Source organism: Marmota marmota, unplaced genomic scaffold (genome assembly GCF_001458135.2).
Source record: "Marmota marmota marmota unplaced genomic scaffold, marMar, whole genome shotgun sequence".
Classification (NCBI taxonomy): domain Eukaryota; kingdom Metazoa; phylum Chordata; class Mammalia; order Rodentia; family Sciuridae; genus Marmota; species Marmota marmota.
This window is the reverse complement of record NW_025999943.1, coordinates 8091219-8116948: the sequence shown is the minus strand read 5'-3', so window position 1 is coordinate 8116948 and position 25730 is coordinate 8091219. Positions and strand designations below refer to the sequence as shown.

At 38.5% G+C, this 25730-nt stretch overlaps 1 protein-coding gene across 6 annotated transcripts in view; it reads left to right on the top strand.

Moving 5' to 3' along the window:
- Nucleotides 1–25730, top strand: part of Scel (sciellin) — a 95990-nt gene that overhangs the window by 22804 nt on the left and 47456 nt on the right. For 4 of the 6 annotated variants that reach the window (XM_048801416.1, XM_048801413.1, XM_015499330.2 and 1 more), the window contains exons 6-12: nt 1596–1664; nt 2248–2286; nt 3656–3736; nt 5887–5952; nt 19101–19181; nt 21502–21567; nt 23366–23419. In XM_048801416.1, the coding sequence (XP_048657373.1) occupies nt 1596–1664; nt 2248–2286; nt 3656–3736; nt 5887–5952; nt 19101–19181; nt 21502–21567; nt 23366–23419 (456 nt within the window). The remainder of the gene's footprint in view (nt 1–1595; nt 1665–2247; nt 2287–3655; nt 3737–5886; nt 5953–19100; nt 19182–21501; nt 21568–23365; nt 23420–25730) is intronic. The other 2 variants (XM_048801415.1, XM_048801414.1) reach the window with 2 other exon arrangements.

Genomic DNA, 25730 nt, shown 5'->3' with positions numbered 1-25730 from the left:
GGTGATTTACTGCAAAGCACTTGAAATCTAAATCTCTCAGAAGTTCAGAGTCTTCAATTAGTGCAGGGAATGGTCCCTGACTTAGGCTCGAAGATCACCTAAGACATGAGTTTTTGTACCTGATTCTAGGATTCTGTACAAGTTACTGACTGTATTATTAACAGTCTGTGGAGACTGTGGTGCTTTGGAGTGTTACAGCTAGTTATTCATCTTTCCTTTTTGCATTCAAGAGTTATCAGCTTGTGGTGTTATGTATCCCAAACAGACACTGTGTTCAGGTGGACTCAGAAGTTTAATATATTAGAGTAATTGCCCCAAAATTTAGTTAGGTATGTCAAAATAAATTGATATTATCTTTAGCTTATGACAATGAAGTTGTATTTTTCCCACATGACCTTTTCTTTTAGAGAGAGGCGAAATCATTATCCATTTTAGCAGGAATATTTTATATAAAGTCTTGTCCTAGAGTGGATAATAAGAACAAAAGATTTTGGAGAGTTATAGTAGGCCCAGAATGTAGGATAAATGGAAGAATCTTGCTGACCTTTCATTTTTCTGAACCTCACTTTGCTATATCCTAGTTTCTGCAGATCTGCAGAATGTTCCAGAACTCAGCCCTGGGTCCTAGAAGGAATGTTCCTATCTGACATGAGGCAGGCAAGGATGGAACAGAGTCTGTAGTCAGAGATTCCAGATTTGTGCTTCCTCACCCAAGGGGTAGACAAATATACCTTTTCCAGATCTAAGAAGGTCTTTAAGGAGACCTAAGATTATAGGAGTTAAAACCTCTGATATATTGGTCAAAGTAATTATCTTGTCAAGATAGAGTAACTATTTTAACAAGCCCCCCATCCCCAAATATAGGTGGTTTAACACAATAGAAGGTATCATTTGACTCACCAGAGTCTGATGGGCTTTGCTGAATCCATGCAGTGACTTCTGGACTTCTTTCATTGAATTCTTTCAATTCCTACAGTGTTTTAATGCTGCCATCTTCAACCTATGGATATCATGGCTTTGGTACCATGGCTTTGAAAGGGAAAGAATTAGCATGAAAAATTATGCAGGAGATTTTATGATGGGTTTGGAGGTGGCAAATAATATTTGTGTCCACACTAGTGGCTCCAACTTAATTGCAATTGAAGTTGGTAAATGTGGTCCTCCTGTGCATTCAGGAGGTAAAGAAAATGAGTCTGGCAAACAGAGTATTTTCTATGCCTCAAAATGATTTTAAAAAATACTTAAGTATTTCATTGATGCCTTTTACTGACATAAGAAGTATTTTTATTAACTAGATATATTATTAAATAGCAAAGAAAATAAAAATAATTAATGAGTTAAATGCTTAATGAGTCCGAAAAGAAAATGTGCAAAAGGCATCATACTTTAAAAATTCTAAATAGCCTCATAAGTAGATTTTGTCATGAGTAGCTTTTTGCTTTTTTACTGTAAAAATTTCTAAAATGTAACAACTGAAAAATTGTTCTTCACAAGAGAAAGATTATGTTGTAAAGTCACTCTAACATCAAAGAGGTCTGAATGGAACTTAATAACCTGAATGTTTATCTAGACTTTTGTGTTGTTTCTTTATAAAGGATTTCAGACAGAGATGATGCTGCTAAAACATATAAGGCCAATACCTTGGATAACCAACTAACCAATAGGTACCAGTGTCCACTAACTTTGGGAAAGTCTTGAGTGCAACCTTTTTTCTCACTTACCTAAGTTCTTCAATCTTACTTTAATGTCTTTCTGTAAATTCTTATTCTCTGTATTTTTAACACAGAATTTCTGGAGGAAAAAGCTTTTCTCCTGTTCTTAACTAGAATAAAATGTTGCCTGGCTTAAAAAATCAAGGCTTATTGCTACAGGCCATCGATCTTACCACATGGATGTTACTGTTTAAGGTGTCTTGGTGACAGGGATGAAATACATGCAAAAGCAAATTTTGCATTCTTATACTAAAGAAAAAAATCACTGAACCCAACATATTAAGAACATTGGATTTAACCAATACTGAATTTTCCAAAGGGGGGGGGGGAATTTTCCTTTGAAATCTAGTACAACAGATTTTTTTTAAATGATAAAATCACTTTATCAAATTTATTCCAATGCTGATGCTTTCTTTTAATTTCTATGAAATAATATCTAATTTTTCATTGTAATTACTCTAAATTTGTGGACAATTACCAATAGATGCAAATATTAATTAATTCTTCACTGTGTTTTTTTTTTCTCTTTTATCAGAAGCTTGTCTACATTTAGATCATCAGGAACAAACACATTGTATGTACTTTTCTCTTTCCTCTTGTGTGTGTGTGTGTGTGTGTGTGTGTGCGCGCGCGCGCGCTAGAGATGGAACCCAGGGCCTCATATATGTTAGGCAAATGCTCTACCACTACACTGTGCTACATTCCCCAACTAGTATGTATTTTTCTAATCAAAGTATTATTTTAGTTCAAGAAAAACCCAGGATATAGCATCCCAGCCCCAGGCCAAAGTGTCATTGGAATACAGCCACAACCCTGTGGCTTTGGCAGAGGTAGTGGTGGAACACAGATACCAAAATGGTCCACATTCATATATTTACTGGCTGGACTTTTACTGAACAAGTTTGTTGACCATCATGCTAACCAAACACCAAAGTTTAGGCTATGTCTTTGTCTTTTTCAAAAGATCTAGACTCCTCCCCCATAGAACTATTTTATCCCCCCATTCCTATGGCACCCAACTCTTTCCTCCCCTGAACCTCCCTGTCATCCCTAAACCCCCTCACATCTACAACTCCTCCTTCGGAGCAAATTGAGCCTGAAATCATGGGCCTGCCTAAAATCCACTTACATAAAATACATTTTCCCTGTCATGTATTACTAGTTGTTATAAGTAATTCAAATTAGGTAGACAGTTAAACTTAGTTTTTAAATGTGTATTTATATACAAACTAATTTTCATGTTGGACAGTACTTCTCAGTACTTGACACAAGCCTGAGTAATTTCCATTTTTTGAGGGTCTGCATATATTAAAATGCTAGCTGAAGATTTAAAATGATATGACTTAAATCTTTTCTTAAACAAACCAAGACTTTTAATGTAAAATTGCAGTATAATTCTGTTAGTCACAATGTAATCATGAGATTTAAAAAAAAAATGAGTCCATAGCATGCTACAGTTGATTGGCCTGAGGGGCTGGGGTTGTAGTTTAGTTGGTAGAGTGCCTGCCTTGAATGTATAAGGCCCTGGGTTCAATCCCCAGCGCTGCCAAGAAAAAAAAAAATCGATTGGCCTGACTTTTAGACAATTAATACCATATGTAAATTACTTCTTCATTCAGAATCTTCAGTTTTTAACTAGTTATATGATATTCTGATAACTGATCATATAGATAAAGTAAGGAAGAACATTTTTTTTTATTTTTTGGTCAGAGCTGGGGATTGAACCCAGGGCCTTGTGCATGTGAGGCAAGCACTCTACCACCTGAGCCATATCCCCAGCCCCCATAAGGAAGAAAATTTAAAAATTATCCATCTTCAATTGAAGCATTATGTAGAGGATAGAGAGTGAGCTGGAATATGAGTAGATTAACAGACATTTCAAAGGTGGGAAGAAAGAACAGGTTTGAGGAATGTAATGATTTGTCATTCTGGTTGTTCCAAAGGCCACATGGTGGTTTACTGAGTGCAAGCAGGACCTACACCTCATCTTCTACCCCCGCTACTACTCCTGTGAAGAAAAAGAGGTATGAAGGCCTCTGTGTCTGCCTCCTTGCAAAGGACTGTTCTTCATCAATTTTCTTTTTGTTGTTAATCCACTTTATTTTCTAAAGTAGAGCTTTATAGTTATTCATAGTAGTTGGGTTCATCCTGACAAACTCATACATGCATGGGATTCGATTCCAGTTCATGGTTTTCCCCTTTGCCTTCCTGTCCTGCCTCCCCTTCCCCAGTCTCCTTCCTCTACTTGGTTAGACTTCCTTTCATTTATCTATTTATTTATATTTGATTGGATCTTTTTACTTATGCATAAAGGTGAAATTCCCTGAGGTATATTTACATATGCACATAACAAGATTTTTTTAAAAAATCATCCTGCATTGCCTCCTTACCCATCCCTCCACTCTACCTCTCCATCTCTTTTTTCATTAATTTTGGAACCAAATCTACCTCCCGGGTTCCCAACCAGTATTGGGAAGGCTCTTCCGTGTTCTCTCCCCTCCTTCTAGGGTTCTGCGTCTACATTCTGCCATTCTCAAACTTTAGTTGCCCTCCCTAATCTCTTCAAATAATACTCCATTCCCTTGGGGCCTTGACCTCAGAAGTCACAGGGTTGGCTACTTCAGGTACCATATTTTATAAAGTTTGACTACAGGGAGTACCTTAACCTGAAATAATGATTGACATAGAGCCACTCCATGTTGTCTTCCTGAAACCAGCCCGCACCTGTAGCCACCCCCACCTCTCTGTAGACTTGGCTGATTTTCCTTCTAAGTACAGAGTCAAAGACCCTCTTGGGAGACATCTCTTTGTGATTTTTGCCTCCTGCTTGGCTTCCCCTGAGTGGCCTTTAACATGCTGTTTGGGGTGCATTCTGTGTTGTCTGCTAGGCATGGAGAAGAGAGATCTGTGATGACAGAATATTCTACATGAGACAGAGCATGAAGGTGGAAGAGATTTTTGCGTGTTGAAATGAACAGTGCCAGGGAATCGTGATGCAAATGGAAAATAAGTGTCCTAAGCGTCAGTGCTTTAAAATTTTTCTGTTTTCTTTGCTGTGCCTGCACCCAGGACCCTGCTTGGTGTAGGATAGATGTTCCATGTTTGTTGAAGGACTAGCTGGGTTTGCCATGGTGCCACTGTAGGGAGAGATAACTGTCTTTATCTTCCCTGTAGTCACAGAGTTCTGGTTGTATCTGCAGAATCTCAGAAAATATGATCCATCTTTTACCTGAACCCAAACTTCATACCCACTCCACCCTTGGTCTGTTAAAAAACAGATTTATAAGGTATTAAGAGAAACTTAAGATGGGTTTGTTCAATGTTATATCCAGGGCAAGTATCTTTCCTCCAACAGATTAGACTTGATTCAGGACCACTGAAGCCAGCAAAGAGACTCTCACTGTTTTGTGAAGCACCGCTGACTGCTCTTTAGGGGGCATCGATCCCCTGCATGGAGCTGAAATCTGTCTTGCTTGACTCCCACCTGGTCTTAGTCCTGGACTTACTTAAAGAATAAATCCAGCTCAGTCTGTTCCTTTTATCTTGGGCTTTTCTTCTCTCATCCACATCACTCTCTGTATATCTTCATTTCTGGTCCTTATCTTAGTGTTTTTGACAGAAACCTTAGCTATTGCTACTAATTAAAATTACTTCCTTATAATGTGAGGACATCTTTCTAACTAAGATAATGTTAGCATTGCTCTGGTATTCTTTCATGTTTTCAATATTCTTGTCCAAGTTTTTTTTTATCATACTTTTTAAAAGAAATCATAATTTAAGTAGACTATAAGACTGTTATTCTATTATGAAATCGTTCAGCTAGGGAAAAAATAGGGGAATAGCAAAATAAACACCCATGAACCTACTATCTACATTTGATAATTGCTGTTCTTTTCCAGTCTCTTCAGATTTCTTTTGCAAGACACGTCCACATTGTTCAGTGTCAAAGGAAATGGGAAAAGGAGTTTACTTGGGGCAGCAGATAGCCTGGAATATAGACAGCCACTTCTTATTTTATTTATGAAACAGTGTTCATTTTATTTCCAAGGCCTTCTGTAAAAAGTAATTCCATGGCCTTTTTAACCATCGAATTATTTTAAGCTTTTTCTGACAGACACGGGGGTAGGCTCAGCCTTCAAGCACCATGTTTATAACTGATATCATTTTTTCACAGACAGTCCTGGTTTCCGCCACCCCCTCCTGGTTATAGTGCCACCCCAAGCATAGAAGCCAACAAAAGGTAAGGGCACACTGTTAGATGTCACTGCTATGGTGCTGGGTTGAAGAATATGTCAAACACTGATAACATATAATTATGGATGCTTTGGAATAAATTTGAAGGCAATTTTGTGGACTCCGAGCTCTGAATGAGCATGTGCCAAGTGAAGTCAGGACTACAGGTGCCCCAGGGTAGAAAAGCTGACATGTTATTAGGAGTAAGTAGGTGGCTGTAGTGGTTGGCTAGGGTCATCATAAAAAAGGGCCACACACTAGGTGGCTTAAACAACAAAAATAGATTTCCTCAGATATCTGGAGGCTAGAAGTCCAAGATCAAGGTGTCAGCAGGGTTGGCTCCTTCAGAGGCAGTGAGAGTTTCTTTTATGTTCTCCCCTCAATGCTGGTGGCTTCCTGAACAATCTCTGATATTCTTATCATTGTGTCTGTCTTTCATATAGAATGTAATACATAGAACACTAAATCAAATTACTGAACATGTTAAGCAGTTGCAGTTTGGAATCAGTTAAAATATTTTCTTTTTAAACTGGTCCAACTGAAGTTGACTTCTAGTTATATGAACTACTAAGTATAGATTATATTTTTAGTTTAAAATGTCCCTTCCCCTCAGACTATTATTAGACATTTCTCTATGGGTGACATCTTTCATGGAGCTACCCAAGTGGGAAAATGTGAACTAAGTGTTCTGCTAGTGACAAATTTTTTTTTAAGTCTTATAAGATCCATCCAATTTTGTCTTGATAGACAATCGCTGGCACTTTTCCTTAGAAATATTTATTACTTATTTCCAAAATAACTTCTTATTTTTGTCCTCTATTCATTCTCCCAATATTAATGTAAATTATCACTATAATAGGCAACTGGTTATATAACTGTAAAAGCATGCAAGGATTATTCATGAGTTAGCCTCTCATGCTTCAATGCCTGTTGAGTTTGTGGATCTCTGTTTGCACAAAAATGTCAGTGCTTAGCTCTAAGCTCTCCCAATTTATGCATTGCTGGATGCGATTTATATGAAAGATGAAATGACTTACAACGCTCCTATTTTTGGTTCCTGGTTTACATCCATAACATTAGAATGAGGAAAAAGAGATTATTGGGCTTTGCTGATCAATTTAGATATTCAATCCTATTTTTAGAGTCACAGATTATTAGTATAATGACTGAATCGAAAGACTTCTTTCTGAGAATCCGAGATAATGTCACGCCAAGCTTTCAGGGGAAGGAGAGAATCCTAACAATTTAGCAATAGCTTTGATTTCTAAAGTGCTTTTCTTTGGAAGAGCTCAACGTGCAGCTTCTGTTTCTCACCTTTACTGCCACTGCATTCCCAGGGCTGATAAGTAGCCCTTTTGGTAAATGCTGAAAAATAGAAGAAATTATTAAAAGATGAAAGTGGGGAAAGGCTTCAGAAAGGGACCTTCGTCCCCAAGGGAACCCAGAGTAAATGAAAATAGGTCAAAAACAGATAAAATGGCTGAGTGCTGTGGCACATGCCTGTAATTCTAGCAGCTCAGGAGGCTGAGGCAGGAGGATCGTGAGTTCAAAGCCAGCTAAGCAACTCAGTGAGATCCTGTCTCTAAATAAAATAGAAAAAAGGACAGGGGATGTTGCTCAGTGGTTGAGTGCCACTGAGTTCAATCCCTGGTACCAAATAATAAAAAACAACAACAACAACAACAATCCACCAGATAAAATGGGGGACTATGCTTTTAAATACTACTTACTACTACAGTGCTAAACTTGAATATTTGTCTTTATCTTTCATGAATAGAGTCATATACTTCCACTCTTCCTCTGCCCTACCATCTTCTCCAAAAGAATTTTCCCTTGGGAGAAGCTGGGGTGTGGCTCAGTGGTGGAGCACTTGCCTAGCACATGTGAGGTCCTGGGTTCAGTCCCCAGCACCACAAAACACATCCCACCCACCAAACACAAAAAGTGTCTCTTAATCCTGACACCCTCCCTGTCTTCTGCTCTTCATTTTCCACGTCTTTGCTTTTTGCTTTCTAATGTCCCCCTGAAATTTCCTTCTCTCTCACACACACTCTTCTCTGTGTGTGAAAATTCTGCCAGACTTCTCAGCCATTCCAGGAATGAGTCTTTTCTAGCCTTCTCTTCCCCTGTCCTCTCGGCAGCCTTTAATACCATGGATCATCCCCTCCCTTGCTGGTTCCTTTCTTGACCAATATATCATGGAAGAAATCAAATTTAGCAGTGTTTGGATTTAAAATGTGTGTGGGAGTTATGTTTGGGTTAAAACTAATTTCAGGCACAATGGAAACTGCACCTTGGGGGTCTCAAACTTGTTTATCAACAGAAGAGCTCATGATTATCTATCTATTTATCTATCGATTGATCTATCTATCTCTATCTATTATCTATGGTCTATCTCTCTATATGTACATTTGTGCCGCATTATTGCTCCCTCATCTCTTATCCACACAAGTTCCTAAAGTGATATATTATAAAAGAAAAATTGAAACATGTCACCTTGCCATATAACAATTATAGCACATTGTCATCGTTTTAGATTACAGATCCACATCCTTAGCATTGATCACTGGTGCTGACCTACCTTCCATCCTTCAGGACTTCCCTTTGCTCTTTTTAAGTTATGTTATCTGTTTTAAATGCTCTGTATATGCCACCTTCTATATAAGATGCTCCTTATATACCTTAGCTTGTAAGATACCTTCTGTCTGCAATATTATCTTCTCCTCATCCAAGGCACCTGAGTTCTTGTGGCCACATTTTCATCTGATTTCTCTTCAAAATTTCACTTCTGAAAAAAAATTTAAAAAATTAAAAACCCCCCAAAACTGAAAAAAGGAGAAAATTTACTTCTAATTTATCTCTGTTCTGTCCTCTCATTTCCACACTAGCCCAATGAGTGTATTAATTCACTCAATACTATCTGCATCAAGCTTTAATAAATATATAGATTTAATGGGTGATGGCAATTTATCTCAGAAGCCCAGACCAAACTGTATAAAATGGAATATTAGAAATCCCTGTTGTGAGTTCTTCGGCCACCCCATCATTATTCATTTCTTGCTGGCTGACATTTCTCTTCAACCTTTACCCTGTTGCTGTTCTGCTCAGCATCCCCTTATTCCTTTCTTTTGTCTCCATTTTTTCCCCTTCCCCTCAAATTCCCATAAACTGCACATGCCAGGTAGTTTAGGTCTTTCTTTGCTATGCCTCACTATACGCATAACCAAAACATGATATTATTCACTCTTTGAGAGGCACTCTATGCTGCCTTTTACAACAAAATTATTTCCTGGTGTCACAGTGATATCAACATTTAATTACAGCCACACTCAATACGTCACAACAATCACTGACCCCTCTGTCCTCCTTGCTCAGCTTATTCAATCATTCTTGTCGTGAGTTCAAGTTATGATGTTAAAGAAAAAGATATTACCACTAGGTGGCAGTAGCACCCCACAAGCTTCTTTTGGGTGGTGCTTTGACAGGTTTTCTGCGGCAGGTGTCACTCATGGCAGGAGGCTTTCCAAATGCAACTGCGTTGGAGCCACCATCTAGAAGGGTAGGAGGGCAGATGGACTCTTGGGGGTGGGAGGATCAGAAGGGAGTCTAGGAGATGTGACTCAGCAGCATGGAGGGGAAACGTAGGTGTCAGAGAAGGCTGAAGGCAACAGCAGCTTGGCCCCTCCGTAACCCCCCACGGTGGACAACATGAGTATACAAATGACCATAGAAGAAGCTCCTCTGTGGATCATGAGAAGAACATCCACTTTCTCTTTTAGATCTGATGTTGTAGGAGAGCTTCTAATGGGACTTGAAAGACAGGTCCTGAGAAAGGGATGGGATATGGAGGAAGGAGAGTAATTATGCATTGCTAGGTTTTCAAGCCCAGAGTGATTTTAAAGCATAGTGATACACCAGTCAATGCAGGAAGAAATATTAGCAGAATAGGGAGGAGCAGACGGGGACTATACAGTAGGTCTTAAGAAGCCACCATGGCACTTGTTTTGAGCAGCTAGATCTGGGATACTGGAGGGGTGCACTTGTGGAGGTGATCCCCAAGCAATGAAAAATGCCTGGGGATGAGGGTGAAATGTGCTCAGATAAGAGCTGGTGTCTGAGATCCTGATTTGGGGATAAATCCAGGGACTTAAAATATATTACATTCAGAGCAAAGCTACCTCTGGAGAAAATGTTTAATGAGAAAATCATGTGCAATCTTGATGTGTGTCTACATGCCAGGTGGTAGAGGAAGAGCTAAAAAAAAATGAGACCATAGCTATTGAGTTACCTGGTAAATAGAGGTGTAATGAGAGGCAGGTAGGGTGAAGGTAGAGTAGGAGGTGGATTCTACCACGCAAATCCACTTCAGACCACCCTTCAAAGTCTGGCATGAATCTTAGCCAAAAGGGTTCTTTTGTAAGTGAACTCTGAAAGTTTCTTATGTCTGTTTCACGTTGAACTCCTTTTTTTCTCTCTCTCCAAAACAATTGTAAATCTCTAGCTATGTGATAAGAATATACTTTCTAGATGCCAGGAATGTGGGGAGATATAAGATCCAACCCTGTTTTGGGGAATCTATCAGAGAGTCACTGTGAGCCAGGATCACTAAATATGAAGGCTGTTCCTACCGAAAGTGGTCCTTGGGGGTAGAATGCTGACGAGGATGGAGAGAGCCACAGGCAGGAGGGAGCATGGAGAGGAGGCAATAGAGCAAACAGAAGACTCAAAAGACACAGTGCTTGAGGAGCATCTTAAGGAATGAGGTGCAAAGGGGAAGGGATGGGGAAAGGAGAAGGAGCTCTAATGCCAGAGAGTTTGGCATGAGCATCAGTGTGTGGGGGTGTAGGTGTGTACACGTGTGTGTGCTTGTGTTTGAGTGTATCTGCATGAGCAGCACTATAGGCTTTCTATCATCACAGGGTATTATTCTCTGCATCCATTCTTTATCAGTTATTTTTAGTAGTAGCAGGAAATTCAGTAATTCCAAACCCAATTTTCATGCAGAAAAAAATTTGTTTTTTTTTTAGCATAAAATGTTATAGGAGATGTCCATTCATAACTTGCAGAAGGCTTAAGTACCTCTTCAAGATATCGTGTTTCTATTTTAGGAGTTAATGCTGTGCTGTTATATGTAATTGGAGCTCTGACCCTGTGGTAGAGATCCTGAAGTATCTATCAAAGAAAGCATGAGTGTTGTCAACACAGGAAACTATCAGAAGGTCAGAGCCAGTGATTGGTTTCCCCTTCCCCTCTTCCTTCATTTGAAGAAGTGTCAGAAAGCCTGGCACAAAGCAATTTGTCAGAAATCACTAGTGTGTGTCTCAATCTGCCAAGCTCTTCAACTCTTTCTCATTGTCTTTGGGCTTTGGGATGATAGACCTGAGGGATGGAAGTCACAGTTCTAGAGAATCCACGTTGAACTCCTTTTCAACATCAGAACCTACCATCAAATCTGGGCACATTCAAATGCCTCTGACTTCACATTAGGTGACTTAAAGATGCAGTGGTAAGATGCCACGTAAGGTGCAGTTAAGAAACTCACCGAAGTCGCTGGGCGCTGAAGCGCAGGCCTGTAATCCTAGCAGGAGGCTGAGACAGGAGGATCGTGGGTTCAAAGCCAGCCTCAGCAATTTAGCGAGGTGCTAAGCAAATCAGTGAGATCCTGTCTCTAACTAAAATACAAAACAGGGCTGGGGATGTGGCTCAGTGGCTCCTGAGTTCAATCCCCAGTTCACTGAAGCCAAAAGACCTGGATAACAGTGTGAATGTTCATGAATGTGACCCAGTATACTGATTTTAGAAGAACAATAAAGCCATCACCTCTACCATACCTCCAACAAAACCGATTCCTCTCTTCTTTTTTCCTGTAACCATTTTTGAAGATAGAGAAGAAAAATAATGTCCAGTAAAAATTTAAATAATGGACACATACCTGGGAGAAGTAGCATATAGTGAGATATTTCCTGTATACCATCATTATTTCTCATCCTTATTTGTTTCCACCTCTTCTTCTTCAGTGGTTTTCACTTCCAAGTAGCTGATTGGTAGAGTCACAGCAGGAAAAAAAAAAAATTCCCCGATTGAGAAGGGAGTTGCCATGGCAACCTTGCACTATAGTTATATTTTTCTGTCTGTAACTATAAATGGTAAAATGTAACCTTTCTAATTTTGCTATAACATTTTTTAACTCTATTGGTACCAAGTCCTCTACAAAGTTTGATATCACACTACATAGAAACATAGGTTTCATTTTTATCCCAACAAAAATCTTTATGTTATTAATTAGAATCTTTTATAAAAATTAAGACTCTCTGACATTCAGTAAAATGTCAAAGCATTTAACATTCTCTGACATTCATTAAAATGTTAAAGCATAACGGTGGTTTAAAAATCATACCTAAATGTCGAAACATTCAAATAATTAAAACATTAAACAGTCGTAAGGTGTATTATTTTTATTATTGATTGATTTATTTTGGTTCTGGCGAAGGTGTATTATTTTTTGGAAATTTTTGTTTGAGCAGAACAAAGAAAATTGCTGGAATAGAATGAACATCTTAACCTGCAGCAACAACTCGCTGTCTCCTCAGTCCTACAGGGTCAACCTACATGTCCCTGGTCTCCTAACACTTGTTTTAAGTAACTCATACATTCAACCAGCAATGAATGAAAACCACCCCTACTTTGCCCAACCCAGATACCCACAGCCCCTGCCTCCCTCAGAGCCTCCTTTGTTCTACCTCTGCCAGGGGAGCTCCTTGGGGTTGGCGAGACAGAGAGGCTCCAGGTTCAAAGCCAGAGGTGAGGAAGAAGCTGTGAGATCAGATACCCAGAGTCAGTGACTCTGATAAAAACATCGCCCTGCCCCAGCCATAAAAACAAAATGGTTCGATTAAGAAAAAATAAATATTTTTTTTCACCATTCAGTAGCAATTGCCTTAAGTTCTATCAACTTTATTTCAGTTAATATCAGGAAAACTTTGGCAGGTGACAAGGGCTGTCTCTGCTTGTTCAAATCTTATTGTCACTGACATAAATCAGATTTCTTTCCTGTGATAACTGGGCAGAACTGGAACACACTAACTTGGAATGGAGGTTCACATTTTGTGGTGAGCAATGGAAGATGGCTTCAGCAAGGAGCCCCTGGGAGGCAGGAGGTCCTGGGTGGGGTCCTATGGGTGATAGACATGCTGGCCGTGTGGTCTGTGGGGCACTAGGAGTAGGATGGGAGATGGAGTATTTAAGGACCAACATTTTTCTTAAGACTCTCCTTATACTCTGGAAAACTAGCAGGGGGCACTTCTTTGTCTTCTAATCTCTCTCTTCTCAGCTATTTGGAGAATGTCACATAAGTGAAATCCCACTCTACAGCCTTTTGAATCTGCATGATGCATGTAAGATTCATCCCCACTGCTGGGTATATCAATAGTTCATCTTTTCATCGCTGAGTACTGTTCCATTGCATGGATGTACACAATTCATTTATCCATTCACTTATGGAAAGACATTTGGTTGTTTGCAAAGATGTTTTAAATGTTCACATACTTGTCTTCATATGAACATACGTACTCATTTCTTTTGAGCACATGCCTACAAGTGGGATTGCTAGGTCATATGATAGGTGCATGTTTAATTTTATAAAAATCTGCCAATGTGTTTTCAAAGTAGCTGTTTCATTTTGTGTTCCCACCAGCAAAGTCTGAAGTTTCTAGTTGCTCCATTTCCTTAACATCACTTAGTATTTGTAGCCTAAAAAATTATTTTAGTCATTCTAATAAGTGTGTAGTTTATCTCATCATGGGTTTTACTTTGCTTTTTCCTGGAGACAAATGACATTGCAATTTTAAAATACATTTATTTATTATCTGTATGTCTTCTCTCTCATGAAATACCTTTTCAAATATTTTGCTTATATTTTTCTTTCTTTTCTCTTTTTTGGTAGGGGGATACTCTATCACTGAGCCATATCCCCAGCCCTATTTTGTATTTTATTTAGAGACAGGGTCTCCCTGAGTAGCTTAGTGTCTCACTTTTGCTGAGGCTGGCTTTGAACTCGTGATCCTCCTGCCTCAGCCTCCCAAGCCGCTAGGATTATAGGTGTGCACCACCGCGCTCAGCCTTGCCTATATTTTTGCTGTTTATTTTACCTTTCAGTGAGTTTTGGGATTTAAACAAAAATTTTTGTTTACAGGTCCTTTGTTGAATAAGTGATTTACAAATTTTCTTCCAGTGTGTGGTTTATATTTTCAGTCTTTTAACAATGTATTCCTTAGAACAAAAGGTTTTTAATTTGATGAAATCCAACTTGTTAAGTTTTGTTCAATGAATTATGTTTTTGATGTGATATCTAATAACTCTTTACCTAACCAATGATCATAAAGATTTTTCTTCCTCAGTTCCTTCTAGAAGTTTTACAGTTTTATGTTTAACCTATAGGTCAATGGTCTAGTTTGAGTAGATTCTTTTTTAATGCTAAAATGTTTTCAGTTTCATCTTCTAATGTTTGGACTGGTTTTGCTATGTCTTTGAGAAAACATCTAAGAGCCAAAAACATTTATGACTTAAGCAGTATTTTAAAAGTTCCTTGTGTCTATTAACCAAACATCTTAGTAAATTTTCTATTTGCTCTAACAAAATACCTAAAGATGCATATTTATAAGGAGGAGAGGTTTATTTAGCTCACAATTTTGGAGGCTGCAAGTTCAAGATCAGGCCACCCCACTTGTTCACCTCTGGTGAGAGGTCACCGTGGTGAGAGTGAGTCCCACAAGAATTCTGTCATTAACCCCCTTTAAGGGCAGCAAAACAATGACCTGTTCATTTTCTAGGTCCCATGTCTTAAAGGTTCTACTGCCTCTTAATGTGGCAATACTGAGGACCAAGTCTCTAATATATGAATAACCAAGTCTCTAATATATGACCAACCAAATCTGAACCCTGGGACCAACTAAAGTTGATATATGTTCTTCCAGCTTCAACATAAATTTAAATTTTATTAACCACAACAGCATCTGCGTACATTTGAAAAGTATAGTATGTGGATATCCAGGTATTTAGTGTCTAGCTTGCGCTCAGGGCTTTGCAGATCGAGAAGTCTTCGCAATAATTCTGCCCTCCTGTGGTCACGTGGTGGTTTGCCATCCACAGATCTGCATCAGTCTCTTTCTTTTAAAGATAAAGAAGCAGAGGTTCAGAGGGAATCAGCTTCCCTATCAGGGTCAAACAGAGAGTTGGTGGCAAAGCTAGTCTGGAAGCTAAGTCTCCGGGATTCTGGTCCAGCACATGTTCTGTGACTGTGCTTATGATTGATGGAAATGGCCTCTAGCTGCTAGAAAGTGAGTCTTCACTACAATAACCATTCCTCTGAACTAGGCCTTGCATTATACAAGTTCTTTGAAAGGATGGGCCATGTTTTCTAGACTATGAATGCCCAGTTTTGCACATCCATTGCTGTCTGCCCAACATTGTAATTGGGCAGTTGTGGAATCAGTGCTTGTTGACCCAATGGCTCCTTCCTTAGGTGAGGAACTACTTCATAGCAACCTATTTGTAATAGATACGCATTTGAAATACCTGGAAGAGAACTGGTTATAATGTACACAAATAGCATGAGATTTGATATTGGAATGACTAGCTTGAAACTTGGAGTCACTAATTAACTATATGTGCTGGGGCAAATGACCCAACTTTTTGAGTCCCAGTGAAAAAATAATACATACCCCAAAAGTTATATGTATGGATCAAATAAAGTAATGTACATGAGATCCTGGCAAAGCTGATATGTTCGGAGGCCCCATCAATATCAGTTCCATCTCCTTTGCCATTGATGGAATAAAAATCCTATTTGTGGAATACAAAAGCTCAGCTCAATGAAAAGTGAAAACAAAACTCACCATTAAATATGAGGGTCAATTGTTCTTGGTGGAGCCTAGACTTGTGTTGCAGTTGTAGAAATGTTTGCAAAGTCAGACTTGGACTAGTCTCAGAGCCAAGCATGTTATCCAAAGAAGACAAAATGGAAAGAAGTGATCTTTGCGGCAGCTTGTGGAAATGAAGTAATATACTCAGCTTTCTTCATGCTGATATTTCTTTTAGCTCTGGTCTTTGTACTACAATCTGCAAGTTGTCATATGTTTCTTGTGAAAACTGCCTTTTTTTCCCTCAAAGCTGTTTTTTACAATTTTAGCCACTACTGTGGTGGCATAGATCCCACAAAGGCCTTGTCGGGGAGGACAGAGGGGAGAGCTGGGGTCACCTCACCCCAGCTTAAGCATCATGTCTTAAAGCGGAATTCAATCAGGATCACTCCAATAAATGTCTTTTGTTTCCTTCTCTTCCAAACACCCCAGGCCACAGCTTCCTGCTTGCTGCTGGCATTTTAATCCCCTGCTTGGCATTGCCTCGTGCTCTTGGCACAGTATGAATGACTCCTCTCATCCCCTACCCCCACCCCAGGCTTGGGCTCTGTCATCTGTGGCTGTCATTGCAGAGAGGCCCATGAAAGGTCCTAGAGGTGAACTGAAGTCAAGTGGCATTGCCTATGCCCTGACCCTGTCCAGTATATGGCACACCTTGGAACTAAGGATCCTCCTCTGCTTTCCTTGGTCTTCACAACCTTACAACCAGTATTTTTTTTTCCAAGTGCTCGTCAGACCATCCCAGATCTCCTTCTGTTCTATCCATCTCTACCTCCCAGACCCACCCCATCAATATTTACCTACCTCTTTGAGACCTTAGATGTTCTAACATTTAACATTGCTTCAACATGGTCCTGTCCTAAGCAAAGCTTGGCCCCATCCTATTTCTCCTTTCGATAATCTACCTTCCCATCTTGTTACCTCTCTCCCGTCTGTCCTTGGATATCCAGTGCCCTGTGCAGCAGCCTGATTATCACTCAGGATGGACCACCTCCTTCTGCCTTTCCTCTGCTTCTGGCAGGGAAACATTGAATCAGCTAAGCCACACAGATACACTAAAGGTTATCACTTGTCACATATACCCAACACAGGGATTTTATTTTATTTTTTTGAGGGGAAAAAAAAAAGATGTTTTCAATACAAACCAAATAGTTTCTAACTATAGAATCTGACACTGAGCCAGTATGGGGAAACTATTTCTAAGCAAATTATACTAGTGTTCTCTGCTCTTCTTTTGGCTTCAGAGCCACCATCAACACAAGAGCCAGGAGACTCACTGTTGCCCCACCGTACATCCCCCCACAAAAGCCTCATCACTGCACACAGCCAAAGAGTCGTCAGGACAAATTCCATAATGTCTTCCATGCTCATGTCTGTGGATCTCTATAGAAACTCCAGGCAGGACCATTCTCTCAGACTCTGTACCCCTGACCCTAACCCAGTGTGATGTCATCCTGCCTTTCAAAGCCTTCCATTTGAGCCATTATTGTCAGTTAACACCCAGTTAATCCATATCAGAGGATTAATGCACTGATTAGGTTAAGGCTCTCATAGCCTGATGATTTCACCTCTAATTTCCTGCACTGTCTCCCACATGAGCTTTGGAGGGACACTTCATAAATAAATTATAACATACTCCTATTATGTTCTTTTGTCCAGCACAATGTTCTACCCAAACTGCCCATATCAGGGTTATTGATGATGACCATGTTGTCAAACCCATGCTGATTTTCCAGTCCTTGTGTTTTTGGTCTATTAGTGACATTGGATAGTGCCAATTATTCCTTCCTTGAAACTCTTTTCTCAGTTGCTTTCACGATACCACACCTTCCTATTTCTCTTCTTTTATTTTTGGTCACTCCTCCTTGGGCTCTTTTGATGTTTCCTACTCTTAGGCTTGACCTCTAAATACTGTAGGAGCTGACAGCCCAAACGTTGACCCTCTTTTTGTCTCTGCTTATACTGACTCCCTTGGTGATCTCATTCAGTTTCAAGCATCAAATACCATCTCCAAGATGATGGTGATATTTATATGGTCTTCTTCTGGATATCTTCAGGGTGCATTCCATCATTCCCTGGAAGTCTCAGCTCACATTTCACCTTACAGAGAAAACAAGTAGTGCTGTATTCTTAATAAAACAGTGTTGCTACCCCTTCTCTCTATCCCCTTACTACATTTATTTTTCTACATAACTCTTTTCTCTTTCTGATACACACTTAGAAGTATATTGAAAACCTTTTGTAGACAGGGACATTGTCCATCTCCTGGAGTGTATTGCACATAGAAAGCTACCAATAAATGGCTGTTGAATGAAAGCATGGTCTCATTCAGTCCTGACAACACCCCAATAATCCTATTAGAAGGATTATTACAGATGAAAAAATAGCATTAGATTAACCCACTGTCCCACAGCTGGCAATTCAGGCAGACTGACTCCAGAGTCTGACTACCTAGCATGCTGGTAGAAGCCAGAGAATCCTTGGAGTCCAGAGACATGGATACTTTTATTGGATACAGAGTTTATCTTGAGGACAACAGAGAACATTGTTATAATGGTGTGGGAGGTAGGGGTAGTGACATGCCCTTGGTAAGGAGTTGACTCCATTGAAAATATACATGTAATTGTGTGTCTCCAGTTCTTAGGTCACTAAATCATGCTAACTCAGAGACTACTTTGGTACTTCATTGGAAAGTTTAGGCCAACAGTATATTTTATACTTTGCAAACATCAAACTGGCTTGTGCTGACAATATTTAAGTTCGATTCAGTTAAAAGCTTCAAAGCAACTTTACCTTGAGGTCTGTGAAATTGAAAACCTTTCTTGCTGTTTCCATAGCAGTCTGATGGTTGATATAATTCCTAAAGAAGCTTATATGCTAAGGCCCAAGAACCCTTCGTTACATTCATGAGCTACTGACTCAAAATGCCATGACTTGAGCTAAATAGACTAGTGAAGTATTATGCCACTTAAAGAATATATTATAATTCAAACCATAATTAAAGAAGAGAAAGTTTCAAAAAATTTGATTGAATGAACCTTTTAAAAATGCATATTTGAAATATTTGACTTCTTTAAAGTTTGGGCTCCATGGATGCTGACCTTTCAGGGCCCTCACAGGAGGGAATTAGAAGATGTAAGAGATGTTTTCATGCAGGCAGTAGATGTGTTAGGTTAATAGATGCTAAAATCCACCATGTTTCCATAAAAAAAATGAACTGCCATTTTCTGTTTTAAAGGGACCCAACTGTTCACCCTCCAATACCTCCAAAGCCCAGATGTCCTGTTCCTTCTCCTAACCAGCTGAGACCAGACAATAGGTAAGAACTGGCACTGCAGACTTTATTGCCAAAATTAAGTTCAAGGGAAATGGGAGTAAATGATCTGGGATCCACTTTGTGCCAGAGGTGAGGATGTTTTGCATGCACATTCACAAGTGAAGCACATAGAACTTTTCCTGATTTTATCTGTTAACATGCTTGTGTATTTATGTTTGCTTTTGAATGCTAATTCCTATTACTTGTCTTATGGAGATGCACTTTTGAGATAAAAACGGAACAATATATTCATGTTCATGTATTTGTGCTTAGGCTTCTTATATGTTAGCTTCTAATATTCACATACTGATGTATGTATGTACTTGGCATATATATTATATACATATACAATTATAAACCATATTAAACTATATGTATACATATTTGATTGATATCTACTCCTAGTTAAGTTTCCCATTAGGAGCTCTATATTCTGATGAAAAATGTCCTTGAAACTTTGTGTTACTACTGAAATCCTCAATTATGTTAGAAATACCTTTTGGGGTTGCTTTTTATTTTTTCTTAGCTAAGAAGGATAGTTTAATTCAAAACTCTCAAAAAATTTGAAAAATATTTGTATTAACTTGTCTCTGAAGCAGGAAAAACAGAGACGCTTTTCCATGTGAACCTGTCACTCTGTAATTAATAATTAGAAACATATTCAGAGATTTAAAATCTTCCCAAGTCTTCCTGTTCAATTGCTTAATAATCGTGAACCATTTTGCAAAACCTGCATTCCACATTTCCATTATTATTATGAGATTAAAAATGATATCAGTGAAAACTGAATACATTAGACTTGCCTTTGATTCTTTAGTATTTTTGCTTTTTGATGGTGATTTTTCTGACACCATGTAAGACACAATTGTAGAGCTGTTCTTCAAAAAGTCACAACTGCAGAACTTCAGTAAGAGGGTGACTGGCTGGAAATGCCGACCGTGACGCACCTTAGGTGTTCATCTTGTTGGGATAAAACTCCAGATCTGAACTTCTCTCCAGTGCAACTCCACCGGATCTTTGAAATTTTGCCCTCAGGATGACAGCATGTATATTTTCTAATGAGTTAAGAGAATATCTATTCAACAAACCAGTTAATAATATGGATTAGATGTGTAACTCTTCATTTGTTCAATGGTTATAATTGTCTCATTAAAACAGCTTCTCAAGCTTTTTCTCTTACCCAATTATTTTTCTTTTACTCTTATATAAAAGAAGTATTGAGCAATTAAATCTTAATGTAAATAGGATTTTTCAAAAACCCAAAGAAAATTGCCTTGTACCACCTAAATTCTAATCTAAAAATCAGCAACACATAGTTAACTTTAGATTTTCCAAAAAAGCTAAATTTCACAGGAATTGGTCTAGTCAAATTTTACTACTTGAATCTTTTTCTTCCATAAATGATCTGAAAAATAAAATTGGGACAACTTGCATATTTTTTTTAAAGGCTGATTACTTTAATCACAGCAAGATGATTTTAATGAAAGAATATGAAAGGGAAGTGTTTCCTATGTAATTAACACATGTCCTCAGGAGAACAAAAAATAGTTGAATACAGCTCCTTGAGAGCAAGCAAGCGTGTATAAGTAGGTCAACCAGATACTGAGAAGAGCAGAGAAAAGCCTGATGTCATAAATTGTGACAGACGCTAGCACTGTAAAATTTGATGCTGTCAGCTCAATGGGGCCATTCTCAACATGGTAGTTGCATTTGAAATATAGACTTATTTCCTGTCTTGTCCAAGCAAATGTATTTCTTGACAGTTATCAGATGGGATAAGTCTTCAAGGAAAACATCATCCCTTTGATGCTTAATAACAAAAAATATTCTTAATATTTTAAAATGTTATTTCATTATCTAATGGAGATATGTATGAAAGTGCTTTGACGAACAGAGACCAAAAGAGTGAACATGAACATACGTAGAACAGATATTTCTAAACACACCTTGTTGTACAAAATATATTAAAACAAGGTGAAATTATAAAATTAGTATATTGGAGTCTTTATATTTTTTTCATTTTTCTATTGGTGTTGTATAATTGTACATAATAGTGGATTATTGTTTCATATTCATACATGCACATGATATAACAATATAATTTGGTCAATAATATATGTATTTTTGTACTCTCTAGAAACTTTCAAACAGGAAATAGTTGAGTTGCTGCCAACCCAAAGAACTAGGGTAGAGTTTGCTATGTTAAGTAGCAATATGATTTCAACATATACTGCTCATTTTTAACACAAATATTTCCTTCTGTTAAATTTAAATTTAACATAGAAATGTTTTCTTATCTAACAGACATTATCTTTAAATACAGGCAGATATGTCCACCTAAGCCAGGTGTATATACGGAAACCAGCAGATCTGTTGAAAGAAATATAAGGTACAATGATCTCTGTCTATATAGATCTAATTGTAGCAGTGGTAAAATATGTTTTATTAGTACACTTCAAAAATATGAAACAATAATAAAAGATAAAATTAATTTTTCTGATGGCTTTAATATAGTGGATAATAAATGCTTTTATAGTACTTACAGAATTTTGATCCTTGTATTTCTTTTTTTTAAAGTATTTTTTTAGTTGTAGTTGACACATACCTTTATTTAATTTATTTATTTTTACGTGGTGCTGAGGATCAAACCCAGGGCCTTACATGTGCTAGGCAAGTGCTCTACCACTGAGCCACAACCCCAGCCTTGTATTTCAATCCTAAACTTTACATTGAGCAAACAACCAAAATGTCTTGAGCATAGTAACAGAGTAAGATCAAATCTCTTGAAACTTGTTCACTTTGGTAGTCCCAGCACTTGCCTCCAGGTCTGTGGCATAGTTAGTGCAGGTATATGAATGAATAGGCAGAAAGATATCATTTGGTTGAACTTGTACTACAAGAGCTTTAGTAGTATTTGTGATAGAAAGTCAAGTCCAGCTCACCCTGCAGCATAAGGAACAGGCTCACAAATTGTGTTGATTCCTTTGGGTAGGGTGGCATTTCCCAAATGCCTGGCTTCTCCAGGACAGTCCTGATTGACACCTATTGTTTTGCACATCCTGTCTAGTTTAACATGTGTTCTAGATTGTATCTTGTCTGTCTGTTTATTTTCTTTTTTTAAGGAAAAAAAATACCAGTTTTAAAAATACTTTTTGAGCAATGCTATTTTTGTAGGTACTTCAACATCGTAAACCAATTTTCAGTAAATAATTTTTTGACAGATTTTTAAAGTTCCAATTTATAAACTTTTTTTCAGTATTATCTCTCCTTTGATGCTCAGAAGAGTCAGGTTTGAGACACCCACCACACAGATACCTTACCTCTGGGAGAATCATCTTTTCCTTGCACCTAGGAACTTAAAGTGGAGCTCTCTGCATTTCACTAAACTGTGTTCCCCTTAACACAGATGTCAATGCATGTTCTGGAAAGAAAGGGTTGGATGGTCCAGTACACAAGGAAACAATGACATAGTGTTCTCTTGATTAGAACTTTCCAGAACCTTCAGCATGCCTGTGTGAATTTTGGATCACCTAAAGTAGGTTACATTTCCTAAACTCAGTTGATGACAACATTTTTTTTTCTTCATGCAACCATATTAACCCTCTATGAGACATTTGTGAAAATGCAGGTCTTAATTATAGGTGAAACTATAAGGACTAAATTATTCCTTTCCATGATCTAGGGAGGTCAGCCTGGGTCTAAGCCTTCTGTGTCTCAGGTGCTTCTACCAATAGTTTAAGTGTCTTTTCTTTCCCCTCTGAAACGCTGAGATGACAGATATTTTCACCCTGTTTGAGAGACTCATTAATTGTTCAGACCTATCGGTTAATGCTCCTTGGATCTGGAAGAAAGACTTCTGAACTTGGCTTCTGTTTTTCCTTGTGCTGTAACTGCATTTTCTTTTATATGTCCTTTTTAAAGTGCGGAGCTTGAGAACCAATAGAGGGATTTCCAGCACCCAGGTGAAATGACATTGCATAGGCTACAGATGTGCGTGTGTGTGTGTGTGTGTGTGTGTGTGTGTTGTGAGCTGATATGATAGCACCGTTTTGTTATTCTGCTCAAGTCAGTAATTCCTGAACAACGCATGTACTACAAATTTCTGCACTAGAAACAAATGAGAAATGTTAGCTCCTTCAAAGCTCACTCCACTGTCATTGACCTGTGCCTCTTCCCATTGTTTGAAGGAGTCAGGATCACATCGTCAAGGTGGCCACATCAATGGGGAAAACTGACAAAGGGTGAGTGGTCTGAGAGCTCACAAGCTGTGTCAAAATGCCTTGTGTCAAAAACGCCTCACCAGTACCTTGAAAATATCCAAACATGAACAAAATCTCGGTGCTTTTTTATTACGTATAATTTCAAAGACAAATAATTGAATAATGGATGATGGTGACATTTATGGACACTCTTCTGCTTCCTCTTCTGCTGATTTTATCTGTCCTGTGACCTCAGCCACCACATCTCATTCCAAATCTCCAGTCCTTTATTTATGTTGTTGGCCCAGATCTCTACTTATCAGTCTCCCCAACACCCCATTTAGGATGTCCTAGGCTGTATTCAATTTCCTTTCCAAAGGTGCTATTTCCTGACTTCTGTTCTTTAATTTCTGTAGGCTCACCTTTGTGAAATCATTCTTGATTATTTCATCCCTACCCCCCTTCATGTAGTATAGACAGGTATGAATTAAATATCTAAAATGCTTCCGCTGCATTGATGGTTTCTCCCAGTTCAATCCCTCATTGACTGCCTCATAGTGGTTAGAGTGGTTGGTCAGATTTACTTATGCTACTCAGTCTCTCCCGCCTCTGAACCATGACTGCCCATCAGTGCCAGAGATTTTTTTTCTATTAAGTTTTTGCTCATACAACTACTGTCCTGGCTCCCCATCACCCATTTAATTACATACAAACTCATTCAATGCTGTTGCTTAACCTGGCTCCAAGTCTGATGCTCCAGAGTTATTTCTGACTTCACCTATGTTGTTAATCCTATATTCAGTACCAGATGAGACCACTACCTTACAGTATCCCCAGATACTCTGCCTTGGTTTAGGGATCCCCTCCATGTGGCAGTCTTCTCTAGCCTCAAGGTCACCATTTCAGTCCATCCAAGTCCTACTGTTTTTCCAGATCCAGATCAAACACCACCTCCCCTGTGAATTCTTTACTGAGTGATCCAGTGAGATGTGACTTCTGGCTCTCCAAGAGATTGGAGCCCCACTGTTCGTATTTTGCAAAGCTCATAACAATTGCTCTTGTTCCATGTTATTTGTGTAAGTGGGTCCCCTCCCTCTCATCCCATAATCTTCAGGGCAGATATGCTGTCTTATTTGACAGATGTGATTTTCAGTATCTGTCACACTGTTTTGTCCAAAGGAGGTGTTTATAGCTGATCATGTTAAAATCATGAAGTGAGACAACCTAGAGTTCAAATATTCCATTGTTTAAATTCCAAACCCACAATATTTTCCTTGTTGGATAGAAGTTAATAATGATAAGAATGTTACTAGAGATTTCTGTCTCAGTCAAAAGAACTGAAGAAACAAAGTGACACTTGGTGTTTCTCTATAAATTCATTAGCCCATAGGCACTCTGCAGCCACATGGAGACTGTCGAAAGAATTTGAATGTTTTATGTCCATTTCCTCTCCCATCTAAGTTCCTAATGCTCTCATTTTATTAATTTACTTTGTGTGGAGGATATTTTGTTTTCAGTAGGGACTGAACAATTTTGGGGTGGGCGATGGGGACATTTGGGAGGAGATAAGTGAGTGATGCTAAGAGGAAATTGTGGTTTGGCATTAATCAAAGAAAAACAATGAGGGCAGCAGACTTTCCTGTCTCCACCTCCAACCCACAATGGACAAATTTCACAGCCACACACGTTCATCTCATAGAGAAGTCGTTGCTTTGATAAGCACCAGGGACAATGTACTACAGGCTGTCCAGAGGGAATAGAAATGGTGTTATTTATTCCAGCTGCTCTTTGTGGACTAAATGTTACTGCTATCTGATTAAGGGCATTTAATTTGTTGCAAATGCAATGGTGAAATTGAATAGCCAAAGCTTTCACTGATTTACAGTCATGTTGAAAGCTCAAGTTTTTTTATGTAGAATATAGTTTCCATTTTATTTAATTTACCACAGAGTATCTTCTCATGGTTTATGCTAATCTTCTTCAGATAAACACAAGCAACCCCGAATCCTGAGAACCTCTTCAGTGTGACTCATGCCAGTCAGAATGGTCTGGAACAAAATTTATAGGACTCTTAGCTTTGCTCTTTTCCTTGGGACATGAGCAGATTCACATCCTCAGAGTTGGCAGGTAAAATTTTGAGCAAGAAAAAATAACAGGACACCATATTAGGGTTGATGTGGTATTTGTCCCACACAAGGATAGAGCACTAATCAATTTTTTTTTTTTTTTGGTCAGTGTCAGCAACTTTTGTATTTCGATATTTATTCTCAGCTTTCAGTCCTATCATTAAATACATAAGATTATGTGAAATTCTTCCCCTATATGATGGCTGTTAACATTTTTAGGGTTTCCA